Source organism: Anser anser (assembly GCF_964211835.1).
Source record: "Anser anser genome assembly, chromosome: 5".
NCBI lineage: Eukaryota > Metazoa > Chordata > Aves > Anseriformes > Anatidae > Anser > Anser anser.
The window spans coordinates 13,512,417-13,530,810 of record NC_139725.1 but is presented as its reverse complement, the minus strand read 5'-3'; the positions used below and the strand labels follow the sequence as shown (position 1 = coordinate 13,530,810).

Sequence of the window (18,394 nt, the reverse complement as noted above, 5' to 3'; positions counted from 1 at the left end):
CTTTGCTTTTATCCCTCTTCATCTGATCTTTGAAATAACTTTTCAGAAGTAGCTTTCAAAAGATCAGGCAAAGTTAATTATTTTGAAGTACTTGTTATACCCCATAATATAGAAACAAATTTGAATACTATTACACTGGTAAGAGGTTATTTTATAGCTTCTGTGGTTGTTTTTGATGTTTTGTTCTCTGCATGTGTATGCACCCCATGATGAGAAAACACACACACTGTGAAAGATTCTAAATCTTTTCAGTATAAGTGCTTTTTAGTCAGTGTAAGTGTCCTGCATACCTGACAAAACATGCAACATTTCTTCTCAGCAATTACTTCCTTTGTAGCCCTGAACCCAGGCAACTAAGCTGGAAGCTGTTGATGGTAGTAGACAAAGAATCCACATGCAGAAATATAGTTAAAGCTAAGTAAGCCAGCCTCCTATTTTTATTCATAGATTTACTTGTTTTGCAGCCTGTGTACTTATATGTACAATGCAAAACACAAAGACTAATAAGTCCTGGAAGGAAAAGAGATTATCAGGAAAAATAAGTCAGGCAGACAGAGCTACAATTTCATCTAAATGAAGACTGAAGAGACAAAAAAAGCTATTTGTTTTAATGCGCAATCTTAATTCTGCAGCTGTGTTATGATTTCGTGTGTTACTGCCATGTGGCTTTTCTATACATTTCAATTAGCGCGACATTACTGAAACAGTGCCAAGGTAGGTTATTTCCCTGGATTCCACGTCATTTGACAGGCCTGATTTCTTTAACAACAATATTTTAATGGAACCTCTATTCTTTCGTTTATATCAGTATTCATTTAGTTTTGGTAGCACAAAAAAGAATTAATAAAGGAGACTTCCTAAAGAGCTTAATCCTATTTGAGTATACTGTAATTTTCTATTAATGCCTCTATACTGAAGATTTTGACTCTTCCCTCCATCCCAGGATAGAAAATGGAAAAAAGTCAGCATAGATTAGACAGTCCAACATCACACTGGAAATAAATTAGACTGTGTTCTCATCCTTACTTTCTCTTCATAAAGATTGGATACAGGACAGTCATTACTAGCATGATTTTGCTAACATTCAAGCCAAAGTGACTACCAAACTGTTGAATTCATTGACGCAAGGACAGTGACAGTAGGTAAAATGTTACAGACCAAGCTTTAATTCCACAGAATTGAAATCTTTCTCAACAGCAAAAAAAAAAAAATAAATCCAACAGATCTTAGAAAAGCACAATATAAGAAAATACTGTAGATGGCAGTATTTTGGACACACACCAATGCCAGTCCAATGCTGGACTTGTGCATATCCAGCAAAACTGGCGCAAAATGATTTTTGAGGAGTTTGAATTACTAAAGCAGAAATTGCATAGAATAAATGACAGAAATGGTTAGACCCAATTCACTGTTCTAGTTATTGAGAGTTACAGTCTAATACAGGATTTCCTAGGCTTTAGCAGAATTTTCTACATTTCTAGAAAACCAAATATGTCATCCAACAAACGTGTCTACTATTAAATGCAGGGAGATGGAGAATGAGGATGGCACTCAAGGATACTGTGTACCCCAAAGGTACCCTCAACATTGGGTTATAAAACCAGATGACCTCCAGAGGTCCCCATCAACCCTGATCACTTTAACTATACTGATGTAGTTCAGCATATATTCTTCTTTAGAAAAGATCCCATGAGTGACAAATCAATTACAACATATTGTTGATTTGTACCTATATGTTGACATGTTTCTTCTATGTTTATAGACAGTGTTTCATTTAAAAAGTGGAAAACTTTTACTTCAAAACAGCTATCTGAACATATTAATAGCAGAGAATGTTTTAGATTTCTTTTTAAGAAAAGGTTTTATCCAAGAGCGCATAATTCTTCTTTCAGAATATGAACTACCTATATACTGAAGCATATAGAGCATTTAAGACATATATAGCCCTGAGTCTTAGTTGACAATCACCTCTTACACTGATATGCATTCAGTGGAGATACTTCACCTAAATCAAACATTTTTATAGAATTGGATGGTTCCTTACAGGATTTTCTTTGTGAGGATTTTTACTTTGGAGCTTATTCATGTCTTGCCCTGAAGTAGCTTATGTCAGTAACCTTCTAAATATGATACAAAAAAGCCATTTTCTTTGCAGGGTGTGGTGAACAGTGAAAAAAACACCTCCATAAGCGTGACTGAGGGGGGCTTTTCTATTTCTTTTCTGGTTTTACTCTCTTCTTGCCATAGTAACGCAATTAAGAATTTTGGCTGTCAAGATCAATATATTGCTCTATTGATCGTATCTTAGTATTAATATAATGTTTGTTATCTAATTTTCATTACAGCACAGAAGACAATTTACATTTGAGGCTACAGAAAGTTTTGTTTTGAAGTGATTTTTAATTTTCAATTTTGTGCCGACTTCCACATAATGGTACAATTGTATGCAATCACAATCTATCACCATCTATAGTAGAATGCTTTCCTAACCAGAGTGCTATCCAGGAGCATACATGATGAAGGTAGATTTAAAATGTTCACTCTTTGGTTTCGATTATATTTTGCCATAACTGAAGTAGGTGTACCATTATACCTGACAGAAAATATGCCTTCTCTGGTATTTGGTGCTTTATTTTTGTTGGTTTTTGTTTGCTTTGTTGTGTTTTTTTTTTTAAACTTCAAATAGCTTTTAAAAACATATTTTCATGATATATGAAATTAATATACAGTATGACATCATAAAGAAGATGCCAACAGTGACAATATGATGTAGTTTTCCAATGGACTCCAACTTGCTTCATTGGACCACTCAAGAAAACTTACAGCATATTAATTATCTGCAACAAGAAGTTTCTATAGCTTGCAGTGGTTAGAATTCACATTTACTGTCCTCCCACCAAATTGCTAGAAATGTAATACACACTGAAGAGAAATCAAATGTCTCCTTTCTTCATTCTCTGCCATTCCTGCTATTAACTGAGGCAACAACAGATGTGTTTAAGTTGTAGCAGAGTGCCGTGAACTACAGAAATGGATGGATACAAGTTATATATTGACTTTATGCAAAGTTTAGAAGTGTTAAACATTTTAAAGTATTTTTTACTTCATTCAAATGCCTTATTAAAGCCAGTAATTTCAACTGAAGAGAAGTAATCAACCAGTGCTTACAATCATCTAAACGTTCACATACTATAAAAAGTCTTTAACACTGCCATGAAATTTTCATAAGAGATCACTGAGAACAAGATAACAGAAGCGTGAAGAAAATTAAGATTTAGAACTGGTATATATAACCTATACTGTATTTGTATTGCAGTTTACCTGGGATGAAAATGTACAGACAAGGAAGTCTGCTTGAGACAAAAAGTGGATATCCAGAATAACGCCTCTCAGGGAGTTTTCAGTGTATCGATTATGAAGTCCTGCTGACCAAGATATGGAGTTATCACTGATAAATTCATAATTTGGATACCTGTGAAAATATAATACACTGTTAACAGAAGTGTTTTTTTTGTTCTTATTGTTAATAAGTATCGTCACTGCTGCAAGATAAGGTTGTTAATCTGTTTTAAGTGAGTCTATGTTTTATGCTCTACTATATTACTGCTGCCTCCGTGCACACCCTCTATTTATCCAGAAAATTAAATATAAATATACTGCAAGTCTGAGATATGAGTCTGCAAAAAAGTGTACAAATATCAGCAAGCATGCGCTGTATTCTGTTAATCATATTGATTTTACACAAAATATACTGAGATAATTTAGCTTTTTCTTCTACTAAATGGAATATAGGACAATCTTTGCTAAACTGCATTTTTGTTTATTAATATACTTTCTATTAGATACTGATTATAACACTGTGCAAGGAAATCAGTCACCTCCAAAGGGACATATTAAATAAATGAATCTAAACTAAACTAAAAAGGAAATTGTCTTTCATAGTTATTAAGGCTGTCCGGAGAACAGATTTTATACTTTACTAGTCAAAAGGAAATATAAGAAACGTAAACCTTCATATTAATACAACTTTCTTGAAGTATTAAACAAATTAGTAATACTTTAAGTAAAAATACTTATTTGAAATAATATATATAATATATATACATATAAGGTTTTAAAAAGTAAAATAAGTTTCTAATATTTAACAATGACTTAGAAAGAAATAAAGTCCTTTTTGAAAATACTGAAAAAGAACAGTCTTTCTCAGAATGTTTTCACTCTTTACCGGGGAACTGAAATAAAACTGCGTAAAGTAGTGTGGATTAATTAAATTTTAATTCAGTCAGTCACCAAAAGTAAGTTCTACATGAAAAATTCCAGGTAGATGTAACAAAGATGATAATTACTCTGCTGTTACACAAATTTATTTCAATCATGAAGTGCAAATTGCATGACTAACCTACCAACTACATGTTTCGACTACAGGGCTGATTATGAAAAATTTAAATAAGATGTAGTTTTCAAATTTATCACTTCATAGCAATTATAAAGCAATATATTACATAAGATAGTAAGGTAGCTAATACTACATTTGTAAGAATTAATAGTTATTAAAGTGTCTAATAGAGAAAATCAGAATACAGAACAGGCCCCAGTGCTAGAGCAACCATAACTTAGACTTCTAGGTAGACTTTTCAAAGCCTGATAGAACTGTGCTGAACATTTCTCAGAATAAGGAGGTTTACACACAGAGTTCTTGAAACGTTACTGAAGTTAACACACATTTATACACAACAGTGTAACGTGCAGACTCTGGACACACGGTAGACATAATTAGGCATATTTGTACAAGAGGCTGTCATAATCTATTCCATTTTCATGCTCAAACTATGGGAAAACTGTTTTCAAAAATTGAACAGGTAAATGTAGTAGGCCTTTCCACCAAACATTCACTAGCTATGACTATCAAATCAGGAAATTAATTGCAAAAGGCAATCAAAAAGGTTTGTGCAAAGCTTTCATATCTAGGATTAAATAATTTGAGGAGTAATTTGAATTTATCTTTATAGTAACTTTAATAGAATTTTATCTTCCCAAGAGAAATACCTGCTCTAAAAATTAATGTATCTACAGTAAATTTATTTCTTGAACAACCTATTTCTTACTAGCAAGATGTCAGTCCAGTAACTTAACAAATAATGACTTGGAAAAAAAAAAAAGTATCACATTTGATCCTGTTTAAAAAATATTCATCCGCTGTCTTTTATTCTGTTGTCAGAAGTACAAGCAGGATGCACAAAATAATCCCACCCATAATATAGTTTCCCTCCTAAAATATAGTCTCCCCTCCCTGGAGAAGGACTCCTTTATCAGGTAGCGTAGTGATAGGACAAGGAAAAGTTGTTTTAATCTAAAAGAGGGTAGATACAGATATTAGTAGGAAATTCTTTACTATGACGGTGGTGAGGCAATGATACATATTGCCTATTTAAAATCATAAAATGGTTTGGGTTGGTATATCTGTTCTTCATATCTAAAAATATCTAATTCTTCTAAAGCTACCTAACAGATTCCTGATAGCTACATACAGTCCAGGCTTGACATTTTTTCTTGTTAAAAAAAAAAAAAATCAGAGAAGGTTGGGAAAGCCGTTGTTTAAAGACATTCCTTCCTGCAACTACCAGCCTCAGATAACTATACAAATCAACCAGTTTTATCAGAGCATTTCAAGTTCCCATTGGTTTCAGAAGCTGGTCAACTAGTTCTGTAAATATAGCTTACTGCTAAACTATGCAATAGGTGCAAACCAAGAAAAGTCTCAGGGTCCTTTTCTCAAATTGCTAGGACTGAAGATATATCCAGAACAGACAATGCATTTTTTTCCCTCCAAAAAGAGGGTGTGAGCATGTATGCATATGCACGCGTGTAAACAGATGGATAAAAAAGAATGTGTTTGTCCAGGTCTTGCCCTAAAAAGAATTGGAAAATGTACAAGCTGTTGAACAAACAATAAGAACTCTGAAGCACCACTAAATTCTACATACTGGATGTAGTGCAACTTGGTCATGAGGGGAGGGGGCATGGGGTTGCAAGAGCTAGGCTACAGATATTATACAAGGAGAAAAGACATTTAACTTGCTATTTTGGAAGTAAAGCAGCAACAAAACAGAGTGAAAATAAAGCTTTCATAAGAGCCGAAAAGACTCACTGGAGATGGAAATTACTCCAAAATCTGAAAAAAGAAATTACAGATGACATTACAGGTAAACAGACAGAAGAGAAGATTTTAATTTGCTGTATTTTAGTGCTTATTTGGATGAGAAGGAGATGTAAACAGTTTCATATATAAACCAGAAAGATATTGAATATTCCTTATTATTTTGTAGGCATGTTCAGCTGCACTATTTCGAACACACTACCTTAAAGAGAGATGCTGTCAATAATAATATAGACTAGAAATACATAGAAAATTAAAAAGTTTGCATTTGAAAACTTTTAGATCAGCCAAAGAACAAGCAATTTACAGCATCCCTAACATACCACTATCCATAAGAAATGCCATGACCTCTGCTTACCAGAGTTATTTAATTCCGTAATCATTATGGCTCCTCTCTAATCATGTTCTACATCATGGTGTTTTGCTTTTTTTTTTTGTTGGGTGTTTTGGGATTTTTTTTTTTTTTTTAAATCAAGACACACACACGCACACACAAAAAAACAACACAAAGAAACACTCTACTCCTACAAACCGATATTACTGACTCCACTGTATTTCCTACTTGTACTTGCAGTGGGTAGATATCTGGCTGCAAGTCAGAATATTAATGTTTTCATGACTATCAATACTTTGAAATACTTATCTTAATAGAAAGAAAATGCCTATCCATGTGTATGGTAGCTAAATTTTCATTAAATGCCAACACTGTTTGATGGTTAATCACTCTCACGTAAAGAGAAGTTCTATTACTTACCAATATTACTGCACCAAATAATAAACACAACTTAAGTTATTGAAGTACAGTGTGACAGTTGTTTTGATCAAAGCAGCATGACTAGAACTTTTTTTTTTTTGGTCAAGCATCAAGTAATTTGTAGCTTTCTTCCCAAGTAAAGGAAAAAAATGGTTCATTATTCCCAAAGCTGGACCTTAACCTGAGTTCAGATATCCTTAAATGATGAAGTACCATATTGGACCCTGCCTTCTATCACAGGAGATTTCAGATGTCTTCTGCTCTATTGCAAACAGCTGTTGCATGCAAGAAACTTGGAAAATTATGTTTCAGTGTAAACCACATCGCAATGAAACCTCAGCAAGAATACACACAAAAGAAAAATCTTCACAATTCACAGACTCTATGACTTATTAAAAAGAATACAAAAGAATTGCTATACTAATAGGCTGTATCTATTCATATTTCAATAAGAACGTGATTTAGAATGTACCTTGAACTACCATAAAAACTGCAATACTTAAAATTCAGTACTGTTTTACTAAGTCACAATTCTACTATTAGGTTTTGTTTTTACAGAGGGCTTGGCACAATATGATTGCATTGGTAGTGCATCTTATTATTATTCACAGAGCTAAACAGTGCTAACAATTTAAAGTTGAACAACAAAAAAATGCATAACTAAGACTGTCAATGCAATATCGAGTTTTGTTATGTTACAAACAGTAATTAAAATTATTTAGGAAAACGTAATTCATTAAATATTACAACCTCAACCTTGTATTGCCTGTCTTTCCATTGTTCAGATATGTATTTTCAATGTTATGCTATCGTAATTGTTTCTGCTGCTGTTCTTGTTTCCACATATACAAAAAAGGAAGGATTAGAATGCCATCATCTGTGGAGTTGTACGTGTTCATTTAATTTTTTCAAAACTCCATTAATTTTAAACAGCCACCTTTTAGAAATGAAAGAAAAATAGAAGTAGCACATCTATAATACACAGGTTTGCAATGCTGTAGATAATTCCTCTATTACAAAATAACATTTTCTGCTTACCTTGTATATGCCATAGAAGATTTGTAATCCAGTATGTTATCTTAAATATTTTTTCCAAGCATGTCTAACAAAATAAAACGGTTCAAAACCTGCCATTTTCAAGTTACCTTAATTTAAAAAAACTTAATTTCCTTGCTTAAAAGAAAAAAAATCACATATTCTTTTGCTCAAGAGACAAAAAGTTTGAAAATAGAAATTGGTGCTATTTAGTAGACAGACAAATAAATAGCACTCAAAAGGAAAACATATTAATCTGTACTCAGTAACAAATACGTTTAAACTCAGTGGATCTGAAGTTCATCCTAGTTTCCACAGTCAGAGCAGTAAGCATTTGTGAAATTGTTTATATGCCATGAACACCTCAAGGAATATAATTCTTCCATATGCATCTGCTTTCTTTTACTAAACAGTAGGTTTTACCATCTCAGTAACACCTGGAAAAATATGCAACTTAACAATAAGTTTGCACAGGAAAATATAGGCCATGTTTGGATGCATAGTATACATTTCCAGGTTTAAAGAGTTAAATTTGCTACAATAGACAGGGATGTCATATAGCTAGGACAAGTTGTTACAGCCATGTTCTAAAGAGATAGAAGAGGACAGAAAACAAAAAAGGGACCAAGACAGTTGTACAGACCAAGAAACCCACATACATTTAAGGACAAACTTTACATTTATTCAATGGGTAGTGTGAAGAAAACATGTCTAATAATTAGTGAATATAGAAACCTTTCCAAAGAGTTTTGAGGAGTTTTTCAACTAACTTTTAAAAATTTGTTTGGCAACTAGAATCATGGAATAACCTGAGTTAGAAAGGAACCACAGGGATGATTGAGTCCAACTCACAGACCAACTGTTCACAGAAAGGTATTGTTTGGACAGATGAAACTTCTTAATACATTAACTAGTTTGTAATATTATTCCAAAACAGCTTCTTTTTAATACGTATGTTCTAATAGAAGTTTAATGTGTTTATTATTTATATTAATACATTAAAATTGTATTTTACTTCCCTTTTAGACCATTGGGTTGTTTTTAGATAGTCATTCTAGGTGAAGTCTAGAATTAAGCTTTATATTTCAACATACTTGGGGAAAAAAATCATCCAAAAAAGAATTTCTAAGAGAAAAATCAGAAACTCTGGAAGCTGAAATGCAATCTTAACCCTATAAATGACAGGAAAAATAATGATACCAAGATCTGTGCCAACAATAGCCAGAAACTGTAAACTGTAATTGTAACCAGAAGGAACAAACTGTAATATATACATAATTCATCTTACTTGGATTTGGCCTCTTGCAACAATGAAGGGTCATCTGTAGCTAAATACACTCTTTTTTTATCAACGTGCATTCTGCGAGCAAGAAGTTCAAACCGCTCTTCAACATGCACCATATATTCTTCAATGGGATGAAATGCTGCTTCTGTTCCTACTTTGTCTGTCCTTCGAACATGAACACTGGGAAAGAGCAGAAATTAGGCATTAACAACTGCAAAATCTGAAACGTATCTGAAAATTTTTAACATGAAGTTCACTGTCAGCCACCTCTTGGAAGCAACATAATTATCTTGTAAAGAAGGCAAAGGATAACTGAAAGAAAGGAATGAAGAAGACTTAATTAAAACATACAGGGTGTAGTCAGATAAAAATTGTTCAATACAGGTAACAATCAAAATTGGAATGTTTGTGTCATGGGTATATTGGGACACTGACTACAAGGCAGGGATTGAATGAAGGTAGTTAAAACGTCTTCCTCATATGCATGAAACCTAAAAAGTCTTCAAGATCTGCCAGTAGCCTACCAGGTCTATGGTCAAACACAAGTAGAAGAACTAACACTTGGATAGAACTCCTACAAAAAAAAAAAAAAGATTGAAGGAAAAATATGATAAAGTAAGCATTAGCAAAATTTTTCACGCTACATGACAGTAAACTCTCTCTTCCATAAGCTGTTCTTTATTGACCATAGGTGCTTTCCTGCTCCCCACATCTTCCCCTACAGTCCTTTCCAATCCAAAGCTGCTGCTAACAACACTTAAAACACTATCAAGAAAGGCAAATACCACGTTCAGTTGCAGCTGACAATAAAATTAGTTGTGTATGGTGGCATGTAAAATGTCGGCTTAGCCTTTTTCCCTCAACTATAAAAACTACGGTCACTTGAAAAGAAGACACAGATGAAAAAGCGTCTACAATACAAACTGTAAGGCAACTCCATGAATGAAATTCTGTATTACATTTCTAAATATCAAAGGATGCTTAAACAAACCTTCTATTGAGTCTCCTTTTATACACCGCTTTCCAACTACAGGTCTAGAAGTATGCTTTGAAGAAATACTTGTGATCAATTTATATTACACACAGTTAAGAAACAATTACTTCATCTAGAAAGCACCCTCTGTCCCCTCAAAACACTTGAGGCTCTTGGACAACCATCATAAAACAATTCCTTATGAACAGGAATAACTATATACACATATCAAAGCACAGGCAATTGAACAGAAAATAATACCCACCCAATTACTGGATGTTTGAAACCAAGTTTCCTTGTAGCTTCCTCTATTTCTTTTTCTAACCAAGGCTGTGGACGAATCAAGTATTTGACAAACTGTGAGACCCACCACACTGCAGGATCCCCATGTACACGAATTAGCCTATCAGCCAGGTCTTCAGGGATAGCCAATGGTAAATAAGGTGGCCGTGGGTGCAAGCTGTCAACAATGGGAAGTTCCACCACCTGAACATCCTTATCATTAGCCTCACCTGTTTTAAAATACATACAAGGATGAGTCATTTAGTTTACTTCATTAATAAGCTCTACTATTGACTTGTAACATCCCAACCATATCAGTTAAACAGTAGCTTCAGCTTCAAAAAGACTACAAAACCCTTTCTCTACTTTTTCAAAAACAACATTAGAAGAAACACAGTTTCAGACTAGAGTTATGTATAAACTGTATCTAGCAATCTATCCCAATAGAACAGTGTTGAAGGTCTTTCGATTCTTAGCAGCTGGAAATAAATAAAATATAAGTAGCACTCCTGTTCATATATTCATACTTTTTGTTTCATATATACATGACTACAGCATTACTGTGTGCTAAGGCTTACTTGGAGGTAACTTGTTATTTAAAATGCTTAAATTCAGTTTCAGGGGGAAAACAACAACAACAACAAAATACCTTTAGCATAAGAAACTGTTTAAAAAAATAACAACTATATAGCACTGCTCTTTTTTTATATGAGTATTTTTTGTTTACCTTCAACTTTTTGAATACATTTTAACATAGCAAATCTCAGCATTTCAGATGTCATTAGAAGCACTGAATTAGCTATTCTACTGACAGAGAGACAATTCTTGTCTTGAAGAACTTAAACTATGAGTGTAAGTAGCAAACTACATAGATCAAGGAAAATATCCAAGCACTATAAAAGTATGTGATTTACTTAAAGATAAGAATTTGTTATCTTTAAAATACCAACTAAAACAGAACATACAGACATTTTAGATGGGACTTTCATTCAAGGCTAGATTGTCCTTAAACATTTTTAAATTAGTTTTTACAAATTACTCCAACGTAAGTATCTACATAACTGATAATTCAAAGGCATTTTCATACACTGAAATAAATAATGTCAATAAATGGCAACATAATATAAAGCATTACATTTTTGAAACATTGAATGTTTCAGATAAAACTTCTCCTCAGTTCATTTCATCTAAAAGAATATTTTCATTTCTTGCAGTGGTTCCTGGCAAAGATGGTTCGTTCTCTGCTTAAGTGCTTACCATCCAGGAAAGAAAACTGTTTTACATATAAGCAAATCAAACTCACTTAACTGCAGATGACCAAGTAAACCTATTGGCTGACAAAATCAATTCAGTGCAAAGATAATGAGTCTCATTATTTTAAGAACAGTTAGATATCACTAAGGTTACAAAACTTTTGTATGCACTAAAAGTCATTCCAGTATATTTGTGACAAAGTCCCAGAAATAAGACAATTGCATGATTAAGTCATACATTTTCTGGACATTACACTAATACAAGAGGGCTTACCAAAACTAGTCAAGATTCAGCAGTAATTCTCTGAGAAACACTTATTTAAATAAGGGCCTTATTTGTAATGTTTAGGTATACTTGCAATTAAGTTTTAATAGATTTGGAAAATTTGTCTTCATAAATGTTAATAAAACATCACTGTGCTGCATGACACCACTATGAAGGCATCTTTTAGAATAATTTCCCACAGAATACGTACTGCAGGTATGGATGATACTTCTTAATTCAAGAAGGCAATTCATATTTTTAATATGTGTTATATCACGCTTACAGGAAAACATTTAGTAAAAATATTGACCATTTGAGTTTGCTTATAATTAGATAGATGATAGTTCAGCGGTACATCTTCAGAAAGCTGCAATAAATAAATATAGCCTGAAGCCATGGAAGTGCTAAATCTGGTGCTTCTGCAGCATTCTAAACAAAACTTTCAGTGTTTGTAGGAAGATCCCTAATAGGCAAGATTATTATAAATCTAGAGCTCGCCTTACCCTATCTTCAACATTAATGATATAGTAAATAAACAAAACGCGGATTAATAGGTAAGCATATACATTAAAAACCATTCAGAAGCCTTGTTGATTGATACAAATTGTAGCTGTTCTGAAGACTTAAGTTGGATTAAAATGATCTACTTAAACAAAGATTTCACTAGTTTTAGATATGCATTCTCTAAATCTTAAAATGTTCATTCTTCTACTTGCAAGTTGAAATCAGTTAAATAATGCATCATGCCATAAAAGGTAATAATCTGTCTTTTTCTCATGTTGATAGTTCAAATCACAGAATCATGTCAATCACAGGCCAATCCGGTCCAATTTCCTGCTCAGTTCAAGACCAACTTTGACATTTGATCACAGAATCATAGAATTACTTAGGTTGGAAGACACCTCTGGAGTTGTTAATAGGTCACCTACATTTCAGTAGTCTTTCTAGCTACTTTTTACGATGTGATTCATTTTGCTTTTATAGCTGCCAAAATTTTCCCCTATAATGCTAATTATAGCTTATCTAATTTTCATGTGATTCAAGGTGCTATTTCTCAGTTTGTATTTACCCACATAATTGTCCTCCAAATTTCTGTGACTTAATCAATTTTTCCTTTCCTGGATAACCAAAAGATCACGTCTTTGTAATAATCACAAAGTACTACAATATTTATATTACTCTTATCATAACATAATACTCTGGAGGAAAACTGAGGACTTTGAGGTTGTGGAGTCTTCTTCTCTGGAGATATTCAAACCCCGCCCAGATAAGATCCTATGCAACGTGCTCTAGGTGATCCGCTTGGCAGGGGTGTTGGACTTGATGATCTTGAAAGGTCCCTTCCAACCTCAGCCATTCTGTGATTCTGACTTGTAAAGAAACTGGATTTTATTTAAAGAACCCATGCCAGTTGAACCATCTAGTTCTTCTTCACCATTTTTTCATATGTTGACAACAGATCAGTAATACACAGTTTCAGCTTGCAGGGGTCCCACTGATTACTTTTTAAATACTGAAATCCACTGTGTTTGTTATATGAAGCATAACATTTCACCACAATATCCCAACGTGCCTTAATTGCTTACTTTATAGCTCACAGGACTTTTTGTGATTTGACATAAACTTACTGCCTGTACGCTTTTCAGATTTAGTATTAGTATTCCTAACCTAAATCCCATTTAGATCCTTTTGTATATTTGTATATTTTATACCAATTTCTTTGAAGACTAAAAAATGTTGGTTTGGCTCACAATTTGTCATACATTCCGACTTGCTTCCATCTGAATACCGGCTCAGAGCTGTATTTGGATGGACGTTTTTGTTGGGTGTAAATTACTTTCCATTGGAAAATGTTGTCCTTATTCCAAGTAACAATCAATACTACTGGTTAACAGAAAAGACTGTTTGAGCACTTTATACATTCTCTCATTATCTCAAAATTCATCATCTACTTCCACAGTAGTCTTTCAAGAAGCAGCACTTAAAAGGATGCTATGAACATTGTGCTAAGGACATTTATGTTGTTTAAATGAGAATTTCAATTTAATTTGAGTTTGTGTTGCTAGAATCAAAACCAACCAAACTCTGATAAAAATGGAATAGCTTCATTGCTTTTCTGTTTTTATAATAAGGATTTCTTTGAGGTGATATCAACTTGCATAGGACTCTAATCACAGCTCTTCTTAAGTAGCAACCTGAAAGACCTGCTGCCAGTTTGAATCCTCACTCTGAGGGAGCAATTCTAAATTCAATCATATAAGAGGTGTCAGAGTGCTAGGAATGCTGTTCAGATTAGCATAAGATAATATGGTGAGAGGGACTGTGCTGAATTCTCACAAGGCTCCTCATTGTCTTACAGGCTACTGCAAAGACAGCAGGTTCATGGTTCATCAACTTCAATGATATTTTAACGTTTTTTGTTGCAAAGCAGACAAAAACATATCTAATAGAAACTACGCAATGTTCTGGTGTGTTCTGCTATTTCTGAATCATCAGCTAGTTCAGAAGAAAGGAAAAGTATTTTCTTCTTCTTTTATTTGTTCTGTGCTGCAGACTACATCTCCTATAACTCTCTTTTGGACATTTCCAAACATTATTATGAGAGTCACCGATTAAGAACTTTATGCCGTGTTTGAATTATAAAGTGGAATTAAAATGAGATAACGAATCCTATTTTGTCATAGTACAAGTTGTATTTTTATTTGCTTTATTTCTAAGATTTTGCATTGTACATTTTTAATAAGAAGTTTTTGAAATTGGATTCCATTTACCATTTTTTTAAATTATTCTTTATCTAACCAAACATTTCTAAGCATGCAGGTCTTGAATAAATTTGGTGCAATTCAGTTTTAAAGAAACTGAAAATACAGGCTTTTTTTTTTTGCAGGATTTATATGCCATATGGGTAGTGTTGTGCTATTTGTCATCCCAAGTAGCTGATTCTTGATAGCTTCAATAGGGAATAAACCCAAATGCTTTCAAATATACCAACATATGTTTTATTACTTTTTTCAACCCAGAACTTGCAAGGCTTTTCCTGCATGCTTTCCTCTCCTCTCCTCTCTTTGCACAACTCCTGCAACTACCTGCAGGGGCTCCGATGTCTCGTACCAATCTCTACCACTTGCCTGTTGAAAAGTGACATTTGTGATCAGTCTGTCACTGCTTCTTACTTGCTTGTTGGTCTGAATATTGGCTTCTGTGGCTGCATGCACATACCCAGGCTACCTATTTTGAAGACCCTTAATGGATCTTAACAAAACCTATTGCTTTCTGTCAAATTTAGCTAAAATTGGTCCAATATTCAGAAGTCGTAGGAAGTTAGAAGAAGAAAGTAGCAAATAGGAAGGTACAGCATGATGACAAAACATTTGCTCTCTCAGGAAACAGCTAAAAAAATTCTCTGCCAAGGATACTAGTTTATCAGTCTTACCAAACGGAAAATCTTTGCTGGTTGACTAATTTCTGCTCCAGCAAAGTACTAACTTCCAGAGCTCTTAAACTACCAGTATGTCTTGTAACATAAGTTCCATTCATTGACTTTCAATAGTATTTATTTTCCCATGTCATTTTGGTTCTTTGAAAATCCCACATATAACCAAAAATGCAACATAAGCAGTGATCTTACTGTCCTAATAACTAACAAGATTTTGCTGTATGTTGTCTCTCTTGGACCTAATGAAAACATGAACTGGGCATGTCCATTTCTGCCTCCAAAATAGCAAGCAAAACTACAGCAGCAGTACCTACGAATTGCCTTTAGGGCCTCCATTCCCATACGCTCAGATGGACTATGTTATGAGGAACTATATTTTCAAATCACTCTTATCACTTACATATTAGAAGCTGTTTTGGCCATCGCCATGTCACTTTGAGAGAATATGATAAGGTAAAGATTTTCCCTTCCACACTTGTTTAGATACCCAGCATGCCAACTGAAAAGTTTATAGATGAAGACTGTGATTCCACAAATTGACTTCAAATATCAGTGAGTTAAGGTATTTTCAGTGGACAATCAAACTAAGTAGAACCCAAGAAGCTTAAGAGTAATTTATTTTCCCTTTATCTTTATATATTCAAACTGCTTTTGAACCATGTCCCATTTCTTCTAAACAGCCTATATGAAAATGGTACCTATCCAAGAAGAGTTCAAGCTCACTGACTACTGGAAAATGTGACAAAAAATACATTTGCAAAGGCAAATATATATTTACAATGCAAAGGTTGTTTTGACATGTTATACAGGTTTATTCATTCACCCAAACAGTTGACAGAGCTGACAATTTAAAGGTAAGATCTTACACAGGGATAGCTGAAATGACTTAGAAAAACATATAGAAAAGATCTCTACAGAAATATTGACAAAAACTGTTTTCAGATTTAATTTGAAGTAATTCCACTGAAGACGATTGAGTCTAATGTTAATTACTATATAACCAAAGGTACTTCCAAATACTTTCTTTGCATATTAGGTTGTCTTTTCTGGAATAGATGATAAACAGCTTTCTTTTCTAATAATCTTTTAACAGCTGCAGGGACTTATCTGCAGGGACTGATCTCTGTCATGCATATGCTAACTGGACGTGCATACAAGTCCGTAACATTTTTAGGTAGGCAAAAAAACAAAACAACCTATATTTTAGGGGACCTGTAAGTTCTCAACAGGTCATGAAAATGGGGTTTAATATCTGGAGTTGGCTGCCCAGGCATCTAGCGGCTAAGTGCTCCCTATTTAGAAAAGACATTTATTGCCTTTTTGAGCTAATGGTTTATAACTTCAGCCTACAATCTTGTTTTGTCCTACATTTAAACACTTGGAACACTCCCTAAGAGCATATCTTCCAATGAATTAGTAAAAATGCCTTCATGTGCAAGTCCAGATGGAACATAACCCTCAAGGTGCACATAGACAAAAAGATGTTTTAGTTGATCATAAATAAAACAGTACAGAATAAAACTGCTATAGTGTTGGAAATTCATAGCAGTGAGGCACACTTCACCTCAACAGAGTAGCTGGAAGAAACTGATAGAAATGGGGACACATTCTACTTCCATAGTGTGCTAACGTAAAAGGGAGGAAAATAAAGAGGGTAATTCTGTAATAATGGAAAAGGAAATTTCTCTGGTCTTCAGTCATAAAGTGTATGGCTATTTTCAAGTGGTCTGAAGACAGAATTTTGCATTTCCCAAAAAAAGTAAGGGAAAAATGTAATGGAAGAATCAATAACAAGGAATATAACTCCCATTTAAGTACAACATTTTTCTCCACAACTACTATAGTAACAAAGTATCATTAATTTGCACACTACTAGAAGCTTTTATAAAAAAATAATACTGCTTCTTAGAGCAGTTAAGGGCACTTGCAAAGAAAATAACTATGTTTTTGAGATTTGTCTTGGGATTTATGCAATAGCAGATAAAGGAAAATAGGTTCTAATGATTTCTCTTCAAAACATGTTAGATGGTATCCAGTAGATATTTAATACCAAAATGATGAGATTCTAATAAAGCTGTGTTTTTTGTTTTTTTTTTTGTTTGTTTGTTTGTTTGTTTTTTTCCCTAGGAATATTAAATGAACACTGTTTCACATGAAATGTTAACAAAATAATGTACTTGCTATGTAGGTAGAAGATCAATGCACCTTTTTCACTTGAAATGATTTCTCTTGAATGATTTTCTCTTGGAGAAGTGGCCAGTCACTTCTGATCCTTTTTTGCTCCTATTTAGTTGTCGTACCTACAGCTAAACTTCCCCTGTATCTAAAAAATGTTGACAAGTAGTATACCAAAAAACAAGCCATATAAGCCAAATTTCTTAAACAGGGCAGGGGTTTTAAGGTCAGAGTAATCCTAATTGCAAAGTTGTGCCTAAAAATGTGTTGGAAAACTATCCTCAGTCTGAAAAGTTTTCCTAGACTGACAAAATAGCAAGCGAAGAACTACACAAAGTGAATTTTAACCTAAAAAAATAATGTTGAATAATGACTAAAGACTGCAGTAATAAAGATGGCTGGGGCTTAAAAATATCACATAGTGAAGTGTGTGCTACTGTAGTACAGGTTGCAACAACTGAAGAGAGTATCTATACTAATATTTAATTTTAAAAAACATCTTTTTATCTTTTCTTCCTTAAAGAATGTATTTCATTCTTGATATTCTTACTGTGTTCATATCTAAAAAAACTGACACTAAAAACATTCATTGCTATATCATCTTCCCAGCAGAGGTAAGAAATTCATACGTCAGAAGCAGCTTGATACGCATTCTTCAGTTTTTAGTGTCTTGTTCATCTTTGAAGTGCCCTGACATTTTTTTAACAGAAGGGAACATATATATGTATTTACTGTTGACAATAAATACATAATAGAATAACATTTAAAGGACAAATGGA

The 18,394-nt window shown here is 33.5% G+C and overlaps 1 protein-coding gene across 7 annotated transcripts in view; it reads right to left on the bottom strand.

The window, feature by feature from the left end:
- Positions 1-18,394, bottom strand: part of FUT8 (fucosyltransferase 8) — a 141,118-nt gene that overhangs the window by 1,976 nt on the left and 120,748 nt on the right. For all 7 annotated transcript variants that reach the window (XM_083840451.1, XM_083840453.1, XM_083840452.1 and 4 more), the window contains 3 exons: positions 10,470-10,716; positions 9,235-9,411; positions 3,322-3,472 (listed from right to left, as the gene is read on the bottom strand). In XM_083840451.1, coding sequence (XP_083696577.1) covers positions 3,322-3,472; positions 9,235-9,411; positions 10,470-10,716 — 575 coding nt within the window. The remainder of the gene's footprint in view (positions 1-3,321; positions 3,473-9,234; positions 9,412-10,469; positions 10,717-18,394) is intronic.